This window comes from Amblyomma americanum, chromosome 1, assembly GCF_052857255.1.
Source record: "Amblyomma americanum isolate KBUSLIRL-KWMA chromosome 1, ASM5285725v1, whole genome shotgun sequence".
NCBI lineage: Eukaryota > Metazoa > Arthropoda > Arachnida > Ixodida > Ixodidae > Amblyomma > Amblyomma americanum.
The window spans coordinates 312,490,148-312,511,849 of NC_135497.1; the positions used below are offsets into that span (position 1 = coordinate 312,490,148).

Here is a 21,702-nt window from a genome sequence, read left to right on the forward strand (position 1 = left end):
AGTCATCGCCTCGCCCTCATCGCTTCTGCTGCAGCGCCACAGAAATTTGTCCGAGAGCAGATCCCTAAATTATCAATATCTGGGTAAGTATAGTGCGAACCGCACAGACACAAAGATGCTTGCTTAACGCTGAAGCCATTCGTTGAGATGCGCCGCGCGTGGCAACCATCACGAGCCAGCAACCAGGACGACAAGGAAGATGACGAAGGAGGAACGTGGCGATGGAGCTGCATGACGTCGGCCCCACAGCGACAGCCACAACGGAGGCGCCGCGAAACACGCCGGCGATCGCGGTACTCGTAGCCTTCTACGCGGCAACGCTGGCCGTGGCCATATGGGCCAAGAATCGTGTCCAGGATCCGGACGACGACGGTGCTTCCAACCTGTGTCAGTTCCTACTCGTGAAACGCGGCCTCGGGCCGCTACTCGGTACCGCCACCATGACCGGTAAGTGGAGACCCGCACCGCGCGCGTCAACCTGGCACAGTGCGACGCCGTAACTGCTTTGCTGTGCTCATCTACCGTGACAGATATTCAAGCTCAAGCGATCTGTACCATTTCGCAAGACTTGGGTGCGAAATGATATGCGCTGTATAGTTCACCGACTATACCTATATAGACTGCCCCTCTTTTGCTGTCTACGTACGCACTTTTGTCAAAAATGCACTGCCAAGCGGTTTGCTCCTATGCCGTATAGCAGGGCTCTCTAGCACCTCTAAAAGTCCGTAACTCCGGGCGGCTGAAGACGGCAGCTCTTCTCACCTTCAGGAGATTTGCAACGCTGACGCTGCGGAAGAAACCGTACTGCATGGCCCAGGAGCAAACCGGCGGGCTGTACATTTTTGACAGCGGCTGTAGTTACAAAGAGAAAGGCCACAAGGGTGGGGTATAAAAACATCTCCCGAGATTTTTCACACTTCTTTGAGGCCAGCGATAGCTGTAATGGTGACAGCAACAGGTGTAACGTCCCTCTTCCTCCCGAGGGCGGCCACTCGAAGGTCAACGTCGCATGACCTGTACCCTTGCGCCGCCGCACGTGACGGATGACTTCACATGACCACGCAACACTCAGTCTCAAGAACTCCCGATCCCCGGCGCACCTGGAACGCTGCTTGTTCCCGCAATTCCGCGTTGTGATGTACGACGACGCCGATGCCATTGTTCTAGGAAAAAGTTCTCTGCACTGCTAGTGAAGTAACAATGCGCGCCAGCGCTTAATCTGTCAGTGCACCCAAATGATAGCAGTGCAATGCACACTCGAGTCTCAAGGGCAGTGGTTCACTGCCCGTATGACCTGCCGCTGCCTACATGATTTCCTTGTATTTCCTCCCTATAATGTCCGGTAATAAGCCGTTTTTTTACGACTCTAACGGCGCATTCCAGTCGGCGATCCAGAGCAGCTCTCCGAATCTGCGAAGGAGCAAGATGTCTAAGAGTCTAATAAACATACAGTTTCATTGCAATCACAACTCAGGACTTGAATCTATATCGCTCATTTAAACATGCTCTTTTGTTTCGTGGAGCAAGGAAACTTGCCCCGGATCGCTGCTCGATTGCACTAAGCCGTAAGAAAGAACTTCAGTCCTTTGCAAGATTCCGGGCTCTGCTAACGCGAGGCATCATGGGAGTGTTTTTGTCGCGAATAGTGTAACGTCATCCCCCATGACCTATATCACCGGAAGGAGCCACCAAGACAGATGTCCAAATTAAACGAAATGAAACGCTACAAAATACGGCCCCGGGTCTCAGGAACAAGTTCATTTCAATTCTACGGAAGGTAGCGGAAATCGGCTCTTTACGCGGCCTGACATCAGCTGCAAACGTTCGAGGAGTAAACAGAATGTGCACCCGCCGTGCTTCGTTCCATCAGCGCGCATGTGTCTGGAGCTTAACATAGTAGCAATCTTTGGAGTATTTCTGCTGACCCCTTCCGCACCGTACTGTCAGGCTCTGAAACAGGTGTGGCGTACGCCTTTGCACAGGGACACCGGACCTCGAAAGAATAACACGAGATGTTACAAGTGTCTACCACCAAATCAGTTACGACACACGCTATTCCCAGCATCTTCTCTGTGGTTAAGAAACTGCAGCACCATATTTTGCTGGTATAACATTTTTTTGTAATACGACGGGGACAGAACCGCGTACCCCTGAGATGACAGAGAAGTCGTCTTTCTAGGCCAACGTGGTCAACCATGCGTCCCGCGAGGTTCGTACAATACGTACCAGCCGGTTAAAATCGCAGGATTCCGGTCACTGTGCCAAGCACCAAACTGAGGTTTTGTTGAAATATTTCAGGCGATAATATGTTCAACCTGCAGAGCCAAAGCGTGCACTCAACACTAAGTGTTTGCTGGCGGTATCAGCCATATTCTGTGCAAAATTATAACCGAATTCCGAGTCAATGTCTCGGTAAAATTGGCCGTTTTCTGAACGCAAAGAAGCGAGCAAAAGGCATGCACTCCGATGAGTCGTTAAGAGATACGTAGGCTTATCGAATGCCAAACTGGAGCTCATCAGTGGCACCCTCAAGTGCGCGGAGGAACTGGTGGCGCAGATGAAGCATGCCGCGCGATTGAACTGGAGTGAGACTAGTCACAGGCGCGTTGCAAGCGTATTACTAAAAGCCTGCGCATCAAAGCCAGTCGTTAGAGCTCCCGAGAGACAAAATGTAGAAAAGCGGACCCGCTAGGACTTCAAGGGTGCTGATAATCCCGGATGATGTCGGTAGGCCGTTACGCGCATCGCGGAGATTGTGGAAACTGCTGAAAAATGTCGTGAAGAAGTAAAACTGTTGCTTGGGCTAGTTGGTTCAAGCATGAAGATGTAATGAAAGCGACTAATTAAAAAGGCGCTGGTCCTGTCTTGTGTGTTCTACTTTTGTCCTCGTTCGTCACGCCGTTTTCATTACATCTTCAAGTCGTGAAGAAGTTTGTGTCCGTCACATACATATTTGTCCCCGGATTCTTCCTCTCATAACAGTGGCTTTGTACGAAGTAATGTAACCAAAGACGCTGGGTGAAGCGATTGCATAAAACCAGCTTCTCGTTAACTCGTATGCCTCGAAGTAGACGTGACCTTCTTTGAAGGCATGCGTAGCAGGGGGCGGCAGAAAGTGAGGTAGGCAGATGAGAATAAGTTTGCGGGGATACGGCGGCCGCAGCGGGCACAGGACAGGTTTAACTGAAGAGATATTGGAGAGGAATTTTCCTGTTCTGGGCGTATAGTCAGGATGGTGGTAGTGATGATGATGATTATGAATCAACAGACGTGCACTAAACAATGCTGCGCTGCATATCCGCAACTGTAACATGCCGTTTCAATCCATTGCACTGCGATTTGATTAACAAGTTCTAGTTCTTTAGAAGCAAATTTCTATATGGCACTTCTTGACCTTCATTATTGCTGGTTACATTTTTCCGAGAAAGGCAACTTATAATCTCGAATCAGCAATACAAAATATTTTGCACTCGTTTTTTGAAACACACGTAAGCAAAAGAGGCTAGAACAGTTGTTGTGAATACGTGGTCCTGTACATCTATTGCGTTGTAAGCCTCTTCCTTCAGAACGCAAAGGTCATACAGGATATTCGCACGCATTAATTATTAAAACACTTTCAAGGATAACATAACTAACATGCGTTCATGGGTTTATTTTCTTCTTTGTCGGTTTCTTTCTTTTCTTAGTTCCTTCTTTCTTCCTCCTTTTCTTTCTTTATTTTCTTCTTTTTTTTCGCTCTCTTCTTCATTTATTTCTTTACTTCATACTACAAGAGAAAACTCAACCTTCTTTTTTTTTCCCTGTTGAGCGCTCAAAGCGCCTTTCGGTGCCTATGGCGCGCCTCCTCCTCTGTTGTGTTGGAGGCTCGTGGAAGGAGCGAAGACCGTTGAAAACCATAGAGCTCACGTTGACCCTAATTCCCCAAGCTCCCATACTCCGGCATTATGGCTTCGCGATAGCCTTACCAGTTAGCAATCTGGCAGGAGTCGGGACGCACGATTCCACTGGTTAACAAAGTAAGCTAAACTCGCTCACTTTCATTGTCCTCTTCTTTCCTTTACTCTTTTGTCCGGTCTCGAGAAGAGTGTGCTCTTCGGCATACTCGGATACTAAAACAGTGAATGTGAAAGCAGCCGCTCTTTGGTCAAAAAAAAATATATAAAGGTGCCCGCAGAGTTCTTAAGCTCGCGTCTTCAACAATTTTAACTTTGATTTTTTTTCCCTCACGCAGCCACATGGATAGGGGGCGGTTACGTGCACAGCGCGGCCGAATCAATATACAGATACGGCCTCGTGTGGTGCCAAGCCCCTTTCGGATACGCCTGCAGCCTTTTTGTCGGTACGCAAACATTGTTTTCTTCCGTTGTTACCTTTAGCTTTCAGTCAATATTGCGCCAGCGAGCCAGCCGGGAAAAAAGGACAGGCTTGCTCCTTCTTTATCGGCGCATTGATTCGGGTCGGCGTGTGATCGATGGAAATTCCTAAAAAGAACGACGCGAAGAAACGGCCAGTGGCCGCAGGAGCTGACGCAGCCGTGAAACTTCTGGCTAACTTTAGCCTCCGAGTCCCTCGCTCGAGATTGCGTCTGTTGCTATCGTTCTCGTTGTGCACTTCGTGGGCGTATGCGTTCGCATATGCGGCTGAAGTGCCGTATTCACGAGGAAGGCGAACCTGCTCCCACTTTACATCATCTGCGAACTCTTTTCAAATTCATGACGCCCTTTCAAGTAGCTGTGTTTATCCGTGAATTTCCTCGCGCTTTTTAACGTGTATGCGTCATGCCTGGTGAGAATGCATGGTAGGCTGTGCTATCTATAGGCGCAGTTGGCTGTGCTATCTATAGGCGCAGTTATGGCAGCAGCGCAAAATGTGCAATGTCGAAAAGACGTTGATTAAACTTGGGTTCGGGCCAGTTGGTTAACAATCACAAGCATTTTTGACACTGCAAAGTTACTACAGGACGACGGTAAAAAAAAGGAACGAAAACACACGGACAACACGGTTAAGCGCACACTGCCAAAAGAAGTTCTATCGCGAGATAAAGGAAAAAAGAAAACGAAAACCCAACGTGGGTACCGATAGACGACTTAGAGAATGACATTTACATGTTGCCTCGTGACAATGCGATAACTTCAAACTGATAATTTTCGAAGCCGGGTTCTTGCTGGTGCTGTCCACAGGGTAGCGCGCGCAGCCCGTTCCTTTTCATGCGTCTTTGAGCGACTTCGACATCTATCTGCGCCATATCTGTCTTGGAATAGAAGCTCCATTTCTTCATTGGTCAGCGCTACCGATTGGACGCTTACACAGTCGCTTCCCAAACCAGTCTTCATTCTGAAGGCCTCAATTATCTCCCTTCTTAAAGTAATGCGGGATTTTGCCAAAATGGCCCTTTCTTGGAATTTCGCCTCGCAACATTGTGGGGGAGGATCCGTCTGGGGTTGCTCCTTGCCACACTGTGAGCAATGGGCTGCCAAGTTGCCACCCTCTCGCAGGGAGTCGCCGGCATTCCGGTGCCCCCTTAGCCGATCGTTGAGGCAGCGCCCGGTGTGTCCAACGTAACTCTTTCCGCATGAAAGGGGAATTTTGCAGACCACCCCCACTGAGCAGTCGACGAACTTTGTCTCGTGTAGTACTCCACACCCTTCGTTTGGCTTCGTTGTGTTGACCTTCGAGCACAGTCCATTGAGTTTGTTTGGGGCAGAGAGCACAACGTTCACGTCGAACCTGTTGCCAATTTTCTTTGACTGGTGCGTTATCCCATGAATGTGCGGTAGCACGACGAACGGTCTCTTGTTTTTTTCCTGGGTGGTTATCTGCCTTCGGGCCACACCTAGTTCAAGATAGTTTTAACCCACAGATAAAAAGGCTGTGCAGAAGTGAGTACCCAAGGGGCGTTCTAGTGTCTGCAGAAGAAAGATGCTTGTAGAGAATTTTGCCTCAATGAAGTCAGAGAATCGCCCAGGAAGAAAACAAGAGACCGTTCGTCATGCTACCGCACATTCATGGGATAACGCACCAGTTCAATAAAATTGGCAACAGGTTCGACCTGAACTTTGTGCTCTCTGCCCCAAACCAACTCAATGGACTCTGCCGGAGGGTCAACACAACGAGGCCAAACGAATGGTGTGGTGTACGAAACGAAGCAAAATTCGTTCACTGCTCTGTGAAGGTGGTCTACAAGATACCCTTTTCTTGCGGAAAGGCTTACGTTGGACACACCGGGCGCTGCCTCAACGATCGGCTAAGGGGGCTCCGGAACACGTGCGACCCCCTGCAAGGGTATGACAACTTGGCAGCCCATTGCTCTCGATGTGGCAAAAAGCAACCCCAGACGGATCTTCCCCCACAAAGTTGCGAGGCAAAATTTCAAGCAACGACCATTTTGGCAAAATCCCTCAATACTTTAAGAAGGGAGATAATCGAGGCCTTCAGAATGAAGTCTGGTTTGGAAAGCGACTGCGTAAGCGTTCCATCGGTAGTGCTGACCAAGAAGAAATGCAGCTTCTATTCCAAGACATAAATTGCTGTCGATAGATTTCGAAGCTGCTCAGAGACGCATGAAAAGAAACCGGTTGCGCGCTCTACCCCATGCTCAGCACCAACAGGAACCTGGCTTCGAAAATTATCAGAGTTTAAAGTTATCGCATTGCCACGAGGCAATATGTAAATTTCATTCTCTAGTAGTCTATCGGTACCCGCGTGTGGGTTTTTGTTTTCTTTTTTCCTTTCTCTCGCGATAAAGCTTCTTTTGCTAGTGTGCGCTTAGCCATGTTGTCCGTATGTTTTCGTTCCTTTTTTACCGTCGTTTTGTAGTAACTTTGCAGCGCCAAAAAATGCTTGTGTCGAACAGACTACGTAGATAACGTCATCTCTCATCAGAGTCGTTACCATAAGAATCATGGTACTCAATGAGGCCGACGCCGAAAAGCTTTTTTACGAGATAAAGTTCAGCCGGACTTCTTGGCTTCCTTAACTGCAGGACTCGATTTAATTTGCACGAGACGGCCGGTAAACTATTTCTCGTACCTCAGCAGAAAGTTTTATCTTGAGAAGTTCACAAACCGTTATGCTAATGGATTAACGCGACTTCTTCCAGCGAAAAGTTGCTTGCGTGTGGTGAAGACAAGCGTGCATCCGTGAGACTGAAGGCGTGAATGTCCTTAAATAGCAACAAAGAATTTACTGCCTCCCTTCCTTGTCTGAAAAGCTCTGCGTTGAAAACCCAGCGCCTGATTTTTGCATTTTCTTTCATATAGGGAAGCCCGCACGTAGGCCCTCACTCGCCCAGGCTCTTAAAAGCTCGCGTTGAATAGCAGCACACTTCGTCGACCCATTGCCTTCTATAAGACAGATCGGTTTTCTTCAGTTTCAGTTTAGTTTATTTGTACAAAAAGAAAGAAATCAGGGCCCTTGTCAACATGTTTCTACAGCTCGACAAGGGCCCTGCCACCTATTGAACGTGGCAATACAGCGGAATTTAAGGCAACAGCAGCGTCTCCGAATAGGTCAATGCATGGAAACGGACTGTACAAAGAAAGGAATACTACCATTTCTGCGCGCGAAAAAAAAAAGACATGTTTTGTATCACATGAGAATAAACAGCAATAAAAAACTACATTCGGGAGAGGGATAGATTTTCGCGACAGAAACGACTCACACTCTTGTTAGATGGGTGAAGTCACTCTGTAGTCAACCTATATAACAAAGTGGGAAAAGTATTACATAGAGGCTGTTTATTGTAGTGCGCTCGAGGTGTAGGGATGTACCATTTTTCTCTACGTCATGTCATTTGAACTGAAATATTAAACAATGGGAGGATACCATGTTTCAAAAACAGAGCAATATTTAAATGGACATAAGTTACATCAGGTCTGCAACAGAATGCCCTATTTTGTAGTAGACATCATTGGGCAAGTTTGTGACAACTGTGCTGCACCAGATCCCGCAACAATATAGGAGGAGCGAAAATACTAACGCATTAAGCGTGGGGTTCGATCGCTGTCGCTCACTAAAAAGCCACCCCTCCGTCCGCAAGACTCGAACGTCGTGTAAACGCGTCGTGTCTACAAGCGTGCGCACTCACTTAAGTCGATGTGAAGCTACAGAGCGTTGGCGCTGGAAACTTGATCTGCGCCGGTATTCGATTATCCACGAACGGTAGCCATGAACCGTGTCCCGGAAAGCGGCCCCGCAACAAAGCTCGTGCGTTTTCAACGGCAGAAGTTCGTTTCCGTCCGTACTGTGTGGTGTTTATGCGAGCATGGGCGTGGCTGTTCGTGTGTGCACGCGTGTTGAGGCGGAGGAGGGGTGTACTTGGATAGAAGCTTAGACGGCCCTGCAGGAGGAAGTTTCTAGGTGCCATTCGTTGTCTAAACTGAAGGACGGAACGGGGCTAAAGCAGATTATTCAAGCCATGTCGAACATGGCAGTTACAGCAGTCTTTCCCAGTGTTGCTGGAATCCCGTCTTTGCTGCAGCAAAAATTTAAGTAATGGAGGCTGATATACCCGGTAAACATTGTGCTCCGTTTTTAAGTACAAAAACGGGCCATGCGAAAGCGTCAGTCAACACATTTTCATTGCAAAGTAGAACGGACATTTCTTTCGATTTCAACTAACACAAACAGCGACCATCCCCGCTACAAAAGATCACGTCTTAAATTTTTAATCCAGTTAGCAATGAATCAAGTCACCGCGGTGGCGCAGTGGTTGTGGCGCTCGGCTGGTGTCCCGAAGGACGCGGGTTCGATCCCGGCCGCGGCGGTCGAATTTCAATGGAGGCGAAATGCGAGATGCCCGTATACTGCGCAATGGCGGAGCACGTTAAAGAACCCCAGGTGGTCGAAATCATTCCGGAGCCCTTCACTACGGCGTCCCTCATAGCCTGAGTCGCTTTGGGACGTCAAACTCCCATAAACCAAAGAATCGGTCTGATACCTGGCTCCCCGCGTGATCTCCGTTTTGGCGTCGCAGCCCACAGCAGGCTGTTGCCTCAGCTTGTTTAACTAAACCACGAGAGGAAGTCTACCCAGCACGCTTTTTTCTCTAACTTGTGCGTTGTGTTTCCACCGTGCTGATACCGCAAGGAAAGGCTCGAACATCGTGCCGGGGCCATTGGAACTCTGGGCCTGTTTAATATAACCATTTTGTTTTCTTTGCCTCTATTGTCTTCAGCCGCGCTGAATCCCAAGTCACCCGCATTAGTGGACACGCCACGTCGCTTCATGTGGGAAGAAAGAACGTGGAGTACAATAGGAACACAGTCGCTGTATTATATGCCGGTTCTGATTTACGTACGCTTCCCGAATAGCCGGAGACTACAGCCGGGAGGTGCTAACTCTGCGGAAGGGGCCTGCAGACTCCCGTCGGAACACGCGCGATCGCGCATCTCTGTACTCGCTCGTCAAACCCACCCGTTCGACGCTGCGTCGCAGGCGGCTCCTTCTTCGCCGTCAAGATGAGGGCCGCGGAGTACGAGACGATGCTGGACCCTTTCCAGGAGCACTTCGGGCCCGGCATGGGGGCCTTGCTTTTCATACCGGCTTTCATGGGGGAGCTCTTCTGGATGTCGGCCATTTTCTCGGCGCTCGGTGAGTGAGCGCGAATAGTGGCAGATGCTTCTCTTATTTTACATCTCTCTTTCATCGTTCGGCAATTCCAATCAAAAACGGATTGCTGATCTGGGCGTGAAAAGCTGGAAACGGAGCCCTGTTTGAGTACTGCGCGTGTTATTGTGCCACGTGTCATAAAGAGACCGCCCTAAAAGAAACTGAAACGAGTAATGTGCCTCAAAATATGGCCATTGTCCGTCTACCACCTGCCTAAGTCTTGTTCGTAACCTGGAAGTCAAAGGGTCATGCCCGCCAACCGTGAAGCCATGTCGCTCAATAGAAAATTTTTGTTCTCTGTTACCCATGGAGCCGCTGCCTACTTCGTTGACTGTAGTTCGTGAGACCCGGTCCTTGATTTTAGTAGACTGCTGAGCTTCTGAATTTGGTGACGTTTGTTCTACCTGACAGCTGATAACATCGAAGAAAAGTCAGCATGCGATGCACTTGCGCTTGTTATGAAATTGTTAAAGCCGCAGTTCTTCGCCGGGGCTTCCATCCCACAAAGACAACTTCCGACCAATATCCCCAATATGCGCAAAATGAATCCTGAGTGGGGAAAATATTTTAATACATAAAAAATGATCGCAAAACCTCTCGAAGGTGAATTGTAAAAAGAATATCACGCAATATTTTTCAAATTACAGCGCATTCGCTTCGCGTGCGCATATGAGCAGCACCTGACGCTGGTAGTATAATTTTCAAACCATTTTACCTCATAAATTTCGCGAATGTCACATTTCTGTCATTGCGGCCTTGTCACGACCCGACGAATATAAAGGGTAGAAGTACGAGCAAGTTGTGTGTTCAAGGTAGTGTGGTCATAGCGCGAAACATCACGAAAGAGAGAACAAAACACGCGTAGAATCTTCCCTTTTCAGTCTCATGGTCTCTTTTTTCCTGCGGTGTCATGCATTGTTCTCTGTATATATTATTTTTTATTTTGAATAAACTCATGAGTTGATAGCGCTGTGTGTCTCCTGTTCTCCTTTTCGTGATGTCGCTTTCGGGCTGTGATCACGTTACTTTGATTATAAAGGCACGTTCCGTCGCTACAACTTGTTCCCGAGTGAAGTTGCTTATCAGGGTAATCAGTTCCATAAGTAAAAAAAAACCTTTATGCTGGAGGTGTATACCCTTAAACAGAGTGGAGGGTTTATTCAAATAAGATATGTTTTTCTTCTGTATTCGCAAAAAGAGGCTCCAATAACCACGTGGAAACAAACATTGAGAAGTAGCGGCTGGCACGCACCACGTGCTTTTCTTTGGCGGCCCTTGTACTAGTTACTTTTGTCTCTCTTATTCATGTTTTATGCATTTTGCGTGAAAAATGCCTGATGTGTCGGAAAGTTTCAACGTAGAACTGACGAATTAAGTGGGTCAATTAGGCGAGAGTGTGGCATGCTTTTAGTGCGAAAGCACTATTTAAACGGTTACTATCAAAAATCTTGTGTGAAGCCTCGATGTAACTCGGGTTAGTCCGGAGGGGCATCGAGCAAGCTGCACCCAATGGAAGGAAGCTCTGGTAATCTCAGAGTAGCGTTGCGCCAGCTGTAGCCAATGGGAGGGATACCTTGGCACCCTCAAGGTCCCTTGCTTTCGCACCCGTCGCACAAGCTGTAGCCAATGGGAGGAAGCTCTGGCAATCTCGGAGTAGCGTTGCATCAGCTGTTGCCATTGGGAAAGAGACCTTGGCACCCTCAAGGTCCCTTGCTTTCGCATCCGTCGCGCAAGTTGCAGCCAATGGGAGGCAGCTCTGGTAATTTCGGAGTAGCGTTGCGCCAGCTGTAGCCAATGGGAGGGAGACCTTGGCACCCTCAAGCTCCCTTGCTTTCGCATCCATCGCGCAAGTTGCAGCCAATGGGAGGCAGCTCTGGTAATTTCGGAGTAGCGTTGCGCCAGCTGTAGCCAATTTGAGGGAGACCTTGGCACCCTCAAGGTCCCTTGCTTTCGCATCCGTCGCGCAAGTTGCAGCCAATGGGAGGAAGCTCTGGTAATCTCGGAGTAGCGTTGCGCCAGCTGTAGCCAATGGTAGGGATACCTTGACACCCTAAGGTCCCTTGCTTTCGCATCCGTGGCGCAAGCCGCACCCAATGGAAGGAAGCTCTGGTAATCTCGGAGTAGCGTTGCGCCAGCTGTAGCCAATGGGAGGGATACCTTGGCACCCTCAAGGTCCATTGCTTTCGCACCCGTCGCACAAGCTGTAGCCAATGGGAGGAAGCTCTGGCAATCTCGGAGTAGCGTTGCACCAGCTGTTGCCATTGGGAGGGAGACCTTGGCACCCTCAAGGTCCCTTGCTTTCGCATCCGTCGCGCAAGTTGCAGCCAATGGGAGGCAGCTCTGGTAATTTCGGAGTAGCGCTGCGCCAGCTGTAGCCAATTTGAGGGAGACCTTGGCACCCTCAAGGTCCCTTGCTTTCGCATCCGTCGCGCAAGTTGCACCCAATGGGAGGAAGCTCTGGTAATCTCGGAGTAGCGTTGCGCCAGCTGTAGCCAATTTGAGGGAGACCTTGGCACCCTCAAGGTCCCTTGCTTTCGCATCCGTCGCGCAAGTTGCACCCAATGGGAGGAAGCTCTGGTAATCTCGGAGTAGCGTTGCGCCAGCTGTAGCCAATGGGAGGGATACCATGACACCCTAAGATCCCTTGCTTTCGCATCCGTCGCGCAAGCTGCACCCAATGGAAGGAAGCTCTGGTAATCTCGGAGTAGCGTTGCGCCAGCTGTAGCCAATGGGAGGGATACCTTGGCACCCTCAAGGTCCCTTGCTTTCGCACCCGTCGCACAAGCTGTAGCCAATGGGAGGAAGCTCTGGCAATCTCGGAGTAGCGTTGCACCAGCTGTTGCCATTGGGAGGGAGACCTTGGCACCCTCAAGGTCCCTTGCTTTCGCATCCGTCGCGCAAGTTGCAGCCAATGGGAGGCAGCTCTGGTAATTTCGGAGTAGCGTTGCGCCAGCTGTAGCCAATGGGAGGGAGACCTTGGCACCCTCGAGGTCCCTTGCTTTCGCATCCGTCACGCAAGTTGCACCCAATGGGAGGAAGCTCTGGTAATCTCGGAGTAGCGTTGCACCAGCTGTTGCCATTGAGAGGGAGACCTCGGCACCCTCAAGGTCCCTTGCTTTCGCATCCGTCGCGCAAGTTGCAGCCAATGGGAGGCAGCTCTGGTAATTTCAGAGTAGCGTTGCGCCAGCTGTAGCCAATTTGAGGGAGACCTTGGCACCCTCAAGGTCCCTTGCTTTCGCATCCGTCGCGCAAGTTGCACCCAATGGGAGGAAGCTCTGGTAATCTCGGAGTAGCGTTGCGCCAGCTGTAGCCAATGGGAGGGATACCTTGGCACCCTCAAGGTCCCTTGCTTTCGCACCCGTCGCACAAGCTGTAGCCAATGGGAGGAAGCTCTGGCAATCTCGGAGTAGCGTTGCACCAGCTGTTGCCATTGGGAGGGAGACCTTGGCACCCTCAAGGTCCCTTGCTTTCGCATCCGTCGCGCAAGTTGCAGTCAATGGGAGGCAGCTCTGATAATTTCGGAGTAGCGTTGCGCCAGCTGTAGCCAATTTGAGGGATACCTTGGCACCCTCAAGGTCCCTTGCTTTCGCATCCGTCGCGCAAGTTGCACCCAATGGGAGGAAGCTCTGGTAATCTCGGAGTAGCGTTGCGCCAGCTGTAGCCAATGGGAGGGATACCTTGGCACCCTCAAGGTCCCTTGCTTTCGCATCCATCGCGCAAGTTGCAGCCAATGGGAAGCAGCTCTGGTAATCTTGCAGTAGCGTTGCGCCAGCCGTAGGCATTGGGAGGGAGACCTTGGCACCCTCAAGGTCCCTTGCTTTCGCATCCGTCGCGCAAGTTTCAGCCAATGGGAGGCAGCTCTGGTAATTTTGGAGTAGCGTTGCGCCAGCTGTAGCCACTGGGAGGGAGACCTTGGCACCTTCAAGGCCTCTTGCTTTCGCACCTTTCAATCAAGGGGCGCTTTCGCATGTCTACTCGGTTTAACTACGTCAAAACTATGCCACTTTATCAGTTCACTGCTTACATTGCCTGCACTGACCAGTAAATAAAGGTTGTCGAGGCCAGCTTGCAGCAACCCTATAACAGCAGAGGTACTCGCGTCTCCTAACTCGCACATTTATGCGCAGCTGCAGCTCATGCAAGGTGGCCTTGCACCCAAAGTCTTGTTCCTTGATTACGACTTCTGGCTTGCATGCGGGCAGCCACTGTGTCACCGACGACGAGCCAAAGGAAGCTAGAAGCCCTCTTCAAGGTTCTTTTTGACTGCAGTGAGGTGAAATGATGTTGCAGGACTCTCCGCGGCTAGCGAACTTCTGTGAAAGCGTGATGCGATAGCCATTACATGGATAACATACCGATTCTATTTCAATTCTGTTCTCCTTTCATTTTCTGCTCCCATCCCCACTGGCACAAGCGACGCCGCCCCGCCCCCATTCTCCCCCTTCATCGGGATCTGCCAGTCGACATGTCGCACGATAAGATTGATTGATTGATTTCTGGTCAGCTAATAATGGTGATGTGGCTTTTTTCAGTTTGTCTCGTTTTCATTTGTCATTGTCAGTTTCCGTCAGTCGCGCAGTTGCTGTGCTATTAGCTGCTTATAGAAATAATTGGAGACCTAGAAAGAATCCTAAACGATAGCTGACGCACTGCGTTCAAATTGTCATCGCTATAGTACAGACACGCAGGCAGAATGCTCCGACATGGCCCCATATTCGTGCGCAGGTGCAACGCTGCATGTCAGCCTGGGCATCTCGCACAATGAAGCGATCCTGGGTCCTGCATTCCTGTTAATGTTTTACACATTCACTGGTGGATTCTGCGCAGTGGCCTACACCGACGCTTTGCAACTGTCGGCGACGGTTATTGGCCTGGTAAGTTCTTCAGCCACACGAAACGTCCCACCCTTGCGGGTCTGATAAAGCGCGCTATAATCGCTAACACAGTCCGGATACTTTGGTGAAAATAAGGGGCAAACCATAAACGAACAACTTGCACATGAGTCCTGTTAGCCGGGCCTATCGAACTGAAGCATTTCTTAAGTCGCAGGGGTAAGAAGAACTAAGGTCTTACTCGATATGCAGAATAAAGTTTTTATTCTCGAAAACTTATGTCATGGTCATCAGCCACAGTAGGCCTCTCATTCGTGGCCGATTCCCCCCAGCGTGGGTACGTGTCACTGGGACGACTGGATAACAACAACAAAAAAGTTGGCGGTGGTTTAGCGATAGCTACAGCTGGCGGGGTGAAACTTGTTCAGTTGAATAGCAAAGTCAGTTTTTCGCCGCACAGTTTTGCTGGGCATTCCTTCTTCATCTTGTCCCAATCATAAAGTTTAATGGCGCAAGGGAACGAACACAGGAAGACACAGAGACAGAAAGAGCGCCTACTACAAACTGAGTTTATTTCGGAAAACACCACCTTAATGCGCCAGTACATTATCACCATCAGTGCGTTATCATAGTGAGGACAAGCTAACAAGAAAAATATATCTACAGAAAAAGATTACATTTAAGCATAAAAGCCAGAGTATTGCTACTCACAGAGCAAGGCATTAAAAGTTTACGAACATGATAAGATTGGATGACAAGATCTACACATGACCATCTAAAAAATCCACTTCCCGGCCGCTGAGCTTGACCGATGAAATGCTTATGCACGTGGGCCCACCTTTCATAAGCATAAGCACTTCGTCGGTCAAGCTCAGCTGCCGGGAACTGAATTTTTTAGACGGTCATGTGTAGATCTTGTCATCCAATCTTGTTATCATGTTCGTAAATTTTTCATGCCTTGCTCTGTGAGTAGCAATTCTCTGGCTTTTATGCTTAAATGTAAACTTTTTCTGTAGATATGTTTTTATTGTTAGCTTGTCCTCACTATGATAACGTACTGATGGTGATAATGTACTGGCGTATAAAGGTGGTGTTTTCCGCAATAAACTCAGTTGGTAGTAGGCGCTCTTTCGGTGTCTCTGTCTTCCCGTGTTCGTTCCCCTGCGCCATTCAACTTTGATGAACCAACTAGCCCAACAGCAAGTACATCGTCGTCCCACTTGACACAGCGCATGCGCACAGCTGTTGCAGCTTGGTTTCGCCGGCGCGCCGCACCGCTGCTCCGCACCACGTGGCTGGTCACGTGACCAACCACGTGATCAGCCACGGCGCCGCACCGCCGGCAGCTACTCCGCACCACGTGACAGCGTGGCGGCACAGCCACAGGATGGCGTCGCCCCTACTGAAAAATATATATAGGTTTGAACGGGTCAGCAAATGGGATTATGGCACATTTGGTTTGGCTTTATAGGATGGACGTCCCACAGCGGCTCAGTCTATGATTGACACCGTAGTGGAGGGCTCCGGATAATTTCGACCACCTGGGGTTCTTAACGGGCACTAACAATGCACAGTACACGGAATTTTCACATTTTTCCTCCATCGAAGTGCTACCGTAGTGGGCGGGTTCAAACCCACGACTTGAATGCACTGTGTGATGTAAGTGCACTGAAACTAACCACGGATAATGGTAGTTATACGGAACCCTCCACTAAGCAGTCACTCAAAGGCTGAATCGCTTTGGAAGCTTCATCCTATAATGTTAAACAAAATGTGCCATAATCCTATTTGTCTCCTATTCAAACCTGTACACATTTTTCAATAGGGCCGCCACGCTGAAGACTCGAAATGTTGCCGTAAGGTAGCTATCGCTACAGAATTACTCCCTCCGCGGGCGCAGCGGCACTCTACCGTGGAATTTTCCCGTCCTATGGCGAAGATTTATGGGCCTATACTTTAGTTTGGCGTTTTTTTTATTCTTTGAGTGAGGCATCGAGGGGCGCTGTACGGTTGTTTTATGTGATCTCTAGCATGAACATTAGTGCCGGAAGGAGAGGCATACATTGATTTGCTCCGAATAACACACTGTGGTCGCAGCATTAATTAGCGTCGTTTCGCATCGATGATTTCCACATCGAAGACGCCGTTCATGCAGCCAGGCTACTAATGGGAGTTTCAGAGCACCACAGCGTGCTTTGCCGATGTGCGGGCTTATAGAGCACAGAATTTTCTCGTCTTTAAGGCATGATAGTGTGAATTGAAGAGACGTTTAATAGCGCCGAAGCAATGCACTAGCAGCTGGCGGCGCGTCCTTCACGAGGGAAGCCTCCACACACGTCTTCCCAAATCGATCCCTGTTCCAGTGGGCCGCCGTGCCTTTCATCGTTCTTCACCCCAGCGTGGACAAGGTCTCGTATCCAGCCAACAACTGGCTGGGGGGCGTCGAAGCAGAGTACTACGCCTTTTACGTGGACAGGATGCTCATGATCACCCTTGGCGGCATCTGCTGGCAGGTGCGTGTCTGGTTTCCTGCGCGTCTTTTCGAAGGCTTTCATATTCGGTAGCAAGCTCATCGCACTCCGGACCGGCAGCGATGCAAGGACGCTCTCTTGCATGTCTGCGGTCTCCTAAAGTTAATTCCATCCGTTCTCCTATTTTCGGGGTACTTTTTTTTCGAATGTATATGATGCATGCAACAGAATTCCTAAAAGAGCATGCTGACCCTGACGATTTGCGCCTGCAGGAGCGTGTTGTCTCATGCTGTTGCGCAATCAGTGTCGGTGCTATAGTTGGCCAATCGCGTTGTTTGGATTAATGCCGCGCTCCCTAGTACGAGTGGCACTAGTACCCTGCCCTTATCTGGTCTTCCACCTTTGTCTTTTGCGCCACATATGTTCAGCTACCGTCCGCGCATGCAGCGCCTGCGGTAGAGCAGCCGGGATGACTGCCCCCTTTTTATTGCAGACCTCAACCTTTCCCGCTACTCTGCCTTCGCGGAAAACATAATTACGTCATGCGCTTGCATTGTCTGCACACAAGGCACCAACATATGAACATGAAAAAAATTACGGGACGTTACAAGTGTACATGGGGTGATAATCTGGTCGAGGGTACGAACTGTGTTGCAAGCATTTATCTTCACGATGTTTAGACTATTAAGAAGCTGGTGTGAACAAACCGCCATAGACACAACGTTCGTCCTTTCGTGTCTTCTGTCTATGTTTGTCATCATTGAAGGGCAAAAGTGAAGTGAATTTGTTGCGATTACGTGACTAAATAGGCGTTCGCAACTGGCCATTATACACAACGGTGTAACACCGACTTTTGGCGCTAACTCATGCTCAGGATTCTTGCCCAAAATTTTTGAATATAGGTATATTGTAAGGTACTGTTATGGAAATATTGAAGGTAATCGCCCATTCTTCTAATGCGTAGCAAGATGTTTCTTTTAAGGTTTGTCCATCTATCGCGTTCAGCAGTTAAGACTGCCATAGAAAACCAATGGGGAACGTTTTTGACCATAGCAAGAACGTTAATAGCAAAACAATGCAAGCCTGCCGACGAGATAGTTTGGCTATACTAATTATTACAGTGAAATCCTACAATACTTGAAAAAATTGCGCTCATAAGCACTTTACCGCTGAAAAATGTTTTTGTCCAGAATTACTGGGTATGAAAGAGTCAGGCCTAATACCAAAACATGTTTTCCATGACAACGCACAGTTTTGCAGAAAAAACAGTCATGTAGCCAAGTGTCTGGAGAAATAATCTTTCGTCCATGAAAGACCCCATTGTCTCAGTCCTGTGTGCTGCATTCCTTAGGTGAAACTTGAACATAACGCATGTTCCCGCGCAAGTGACATCGCGCGTAGCTAACTACCAGCAGCCTTCATTTATTTTTGTAGCTACTGAGTTTATGAGCGCTCAGTAGAAATAATCGATTTAGTCGTGAAACGCTGAACAAAATGAAACGCTTCGAAAACATCGGTGGTATTGGCGACAGCACTGGACTTAAAGCTCCGAAGTCGAAATGAACTGTCCCCATCCTGCTACGTCAGCGATGGCTATAGAAAACCATATTAGCAGAGTGTCAGGGACGAAATATCGCTGCCTAAGTTACCAGAGTTTCTATGACGCAGCGCGATATGCCGCACACTAAATGTGGCGGAGGCTTGCCAGCGCGAGAAGCTGTGAATGAGCGTCGAAAATAGCAAAAGCGGCAATCGGCTTCCTGGTCTGGTTGTTATCAAGTGATAGCGTATAAGTGATGCATACCCCACACCCACCGACGGTGTCACACCTTGGTTGGTGCACGGAAGAGCCAGCCGCGACCTGCTACCTGATACGGTTGTAAAGTGCAAAGTGGAGAGAGAAAAAATTCCCCTCTCCACTTGTAGGAGTAAGGAGAGTGAAGCTGGAAGGTGGCTGGCTACCTTGAAAGGAGGAGATACTGAAGCGGGCGGAGGAATTCGCTACCTGAGGGCGGTTGACACGCTGACGGCGAAGTTCTTATGCTACCGCATTGTCACAGCTAACGGTAATTTGGTGTCCTGCAAGTTTTTGTAGCGATTGCTACATTACGGTAGCATTTCGAGCCTTCAGCATGGCGGCGCCGCCACGCTGTCACGTGGTTGGTCCCGTGGTGCGGAGCAGCTGCCGGCGGCGCCGAAGCTGATCACGTGGTTCGTCCCATGGTTGGTCACGTGAACAAGTTCCACTCGGCCAGCTGTAGCTATCGCGTCACTCCAAGTTTAACCATAAATAAACCACCACCAATTTTTTTATCCAGCATCGTGGCGTTGTAGGTACATCGCTCTGGTATTTCAGTGTACATGTAACATTGAGGCCACATGTCGCTCTTAGGAAAGACGCTTGGAGATTTCCGGTCTCAGTTTTGACTAAAGAAACGAGTCGCGAACCGAGACTAGTTTTTATTGCAGCGCTTCTTCACGATGATTACTTTCTTCTTTTTTCGCTCTTTCAACAATGCCTCACAATAGCCACCGCCGTCTCAAAGTTGCAGCGTCGTATGTGAAAATGATGTTTCTCCGAAGAATTCAACTAATTTCCATTGATACTTTCTGGCACGGCCAAAAACCACTCGCAGGTCTACTTTCAGCGCATTTTGGCCTCCCGGACGCCAGAGGTGTCGCTGATCGTGTCACTGGCCAGCGCTTTTGGTTGTCTCTTCGTCGCCGCGCCGGCTGTCATTATTGGGGCCGCCGCAAGAGCTGCCAGTAGGTGTCACACGGTCCTCCGCCACACCCAATCTCAATTTTGTTTAGCGTTTGCAATATTGAGCATCTTTATTTTCTGTTGCTGCATTAATTTGACCTCCGCTGAGATTATTTCCCATGGCAGCAACTTGAAACGATGCATGTGCTCAGCAAACTACTGTTTCGGTCAATCTATTATAAGTTGCTCATGCATGCATGAACCATGCAAAAGCACATAATTAGTCCATGGCAGAAGGCGTTCGTAGCTTGCTTGCTTGCTTCCTTCCTTCCTTCCTTCCTTCCTTCCTTCCTTCCTTCCTTCCTTCCTTCCTTCCTTCCTTCCTTCCTTCCTGTCTGTCTGTCTGTCTGTCTGTCTGTCTGTCTGTCTGTCTGTCTGTCTGTCTGTCTGTCTGTCTGTCTGTCTGTCTGTCTGTCCGTCCGTCCATCCTTGCTGTCTTTCTTTCCTTCTTTCGCCCTCTCTTTCTTCCTTTGTTTTCTTTTCTGACGGGAATCATCAGAGCATTTCCTTCTTTTGCCTGTTCAGTTGCCTGGAGATGGAGTTTCTTGCAATTAAATAGAGGGCAAGTTCGCCGCACTGCACTTCGTCCACCAAGGACGCGTTAGGCATGCCGGGAAGACGTGGGTGGCTTCATATTGATACCTGGTGGCTTCTTCACTGTTCTAATAATAATTGGTTTTGGGGGAAAGGAAATGGCGCAGTATCTGTCTCATATATCGTTGCACACCTGAACCGCGCCGTAAGGGAAGGGATAAGAGAGGGAGTGAAAGAAGAAAGGAAGAAGGAGGTGCCGTAGTGGAGGGCTCCGGAATAATTTCGACCACCTGGGGATCTTTAACGTACACTGACATCGCACAGCACACGGGCGCCTTAGCGTTTTTCCTCCATAAAAACGCAGCCGCCGCGGTCGGGTTCGAACCCGGGAACTCCGGATCAGTAGTCGAGCGCCCTAACCACTGAGCCACCGCGGCGGGGACAACTTCTTCACTGTTCTACGAATTGGATTTTTGAGTTATTCAGCTTAGTTTTCACTGATGTTTTGTGCGCTTTGTGATTATGTAGTTATAGTGCTCTATAATTGCTTAGTTATGCAGCTACGCAGGCTGTTTATTTCAGATCCGAAGCGTCCGTAGGCGATTCATTCGAAGTGTCTAGTGCCTGCTGGGCCTCAAGTCACTCAGAAGGCTGGGTTTGCACAGCTGAAACCTATGCACTGAAAAATTGATGAAGGGAACAAGGTTTATTGTGAATTTAAAACTCAACAGCCTCCACTCTGCACATTTATCGTAGGAGTCTTGGAGACACTTTGCCACTTACGTTAACCGTACTAGTCGAGGATTGCATGTGCTTCATTTCGAAGTCTGGACGTGGCCGCGCATTGCATGCAGAAGCGACTTGGACTTCATAAAGTAATTCACAGAAATACCCGCATATTGCACCTGCTAGCGTGAACACGGCTATCACTTGTGGCAGAACATGTTTCTGCTGCCCAGTTGATGTTTTTCTTAGCAAAATCTGCAAGCGCAGCGCCAGGACATGGTGAGAGCTGGCCCTTTGCGCGCAAACAACTTTCTCATAGAAGTGTGAAGATTCGGGCAAGTTTCTAATGTCTCGAACATAGGGCGCAAACCCGTAATAACAGACAACACCAATGAAACGTTTCTGTTTCTCACAATGCCAAAACGGAATCTCCTATTGAGTGCTGTTTCAAGCTTTAACAATTTTTTGAAAGAATATTTGCTCTGAAAACTGTCTGTTAAACTGTTAAACGCAATATATATATATATATATATATATATATATATATATATATATATATATATATATATATATATATATATATATATATATATATATATATATATATATATATATATATATATATATATATCCGATGATTAGCTATATTTGCAGACACGAAGAGAAAACCCTCTGTCACTCTGGGAAAATTTCGTGCTTGTTTAAGGGTATCTGCTCTTCTGTTCATTTATTGGAACTCACAGTATGCAGCTTGTATTATAGGACA

General features: G+C 48.7%; 1 protein-coding gene across 1 annotated transcript in view; it reads left to right on the plus strand.

Annotated features, from left to right (window-relative positions):
• Positions 1-221: 221 nt before the first annotated feature.
• LOC144120149 (high-affinity choline transporter 1-like) overlaps positions 222-21,702 on the plus strand; it is a 29,277-nt gene continuing 7,796 nt past the window's right edge. Inside the window, exons 1-6 of the mRNA XM_077652584.1 lie at positions 222-447; positions 4,232-4,339; positions 9,436-9,591; positions 14,335-14,483; positions 16,805-16,954; positions 19,549-19,678. Coding sequence (XP_077508710.1) covers positions 222-447; positions 4,232-4,339; positions 9,436-9,591; positions 14,335-14,483; positions 16,805-16,954; positions 19,549-19,678 — 919 coding nt within the window. The remainder of the gene's footprint in view (positions 448-4,231; positions 4,340-9,435; positions 9,592-14,334; positions 14,484-16,804; positions 16,955-19,548; positions 19,679-21,702) is intronic.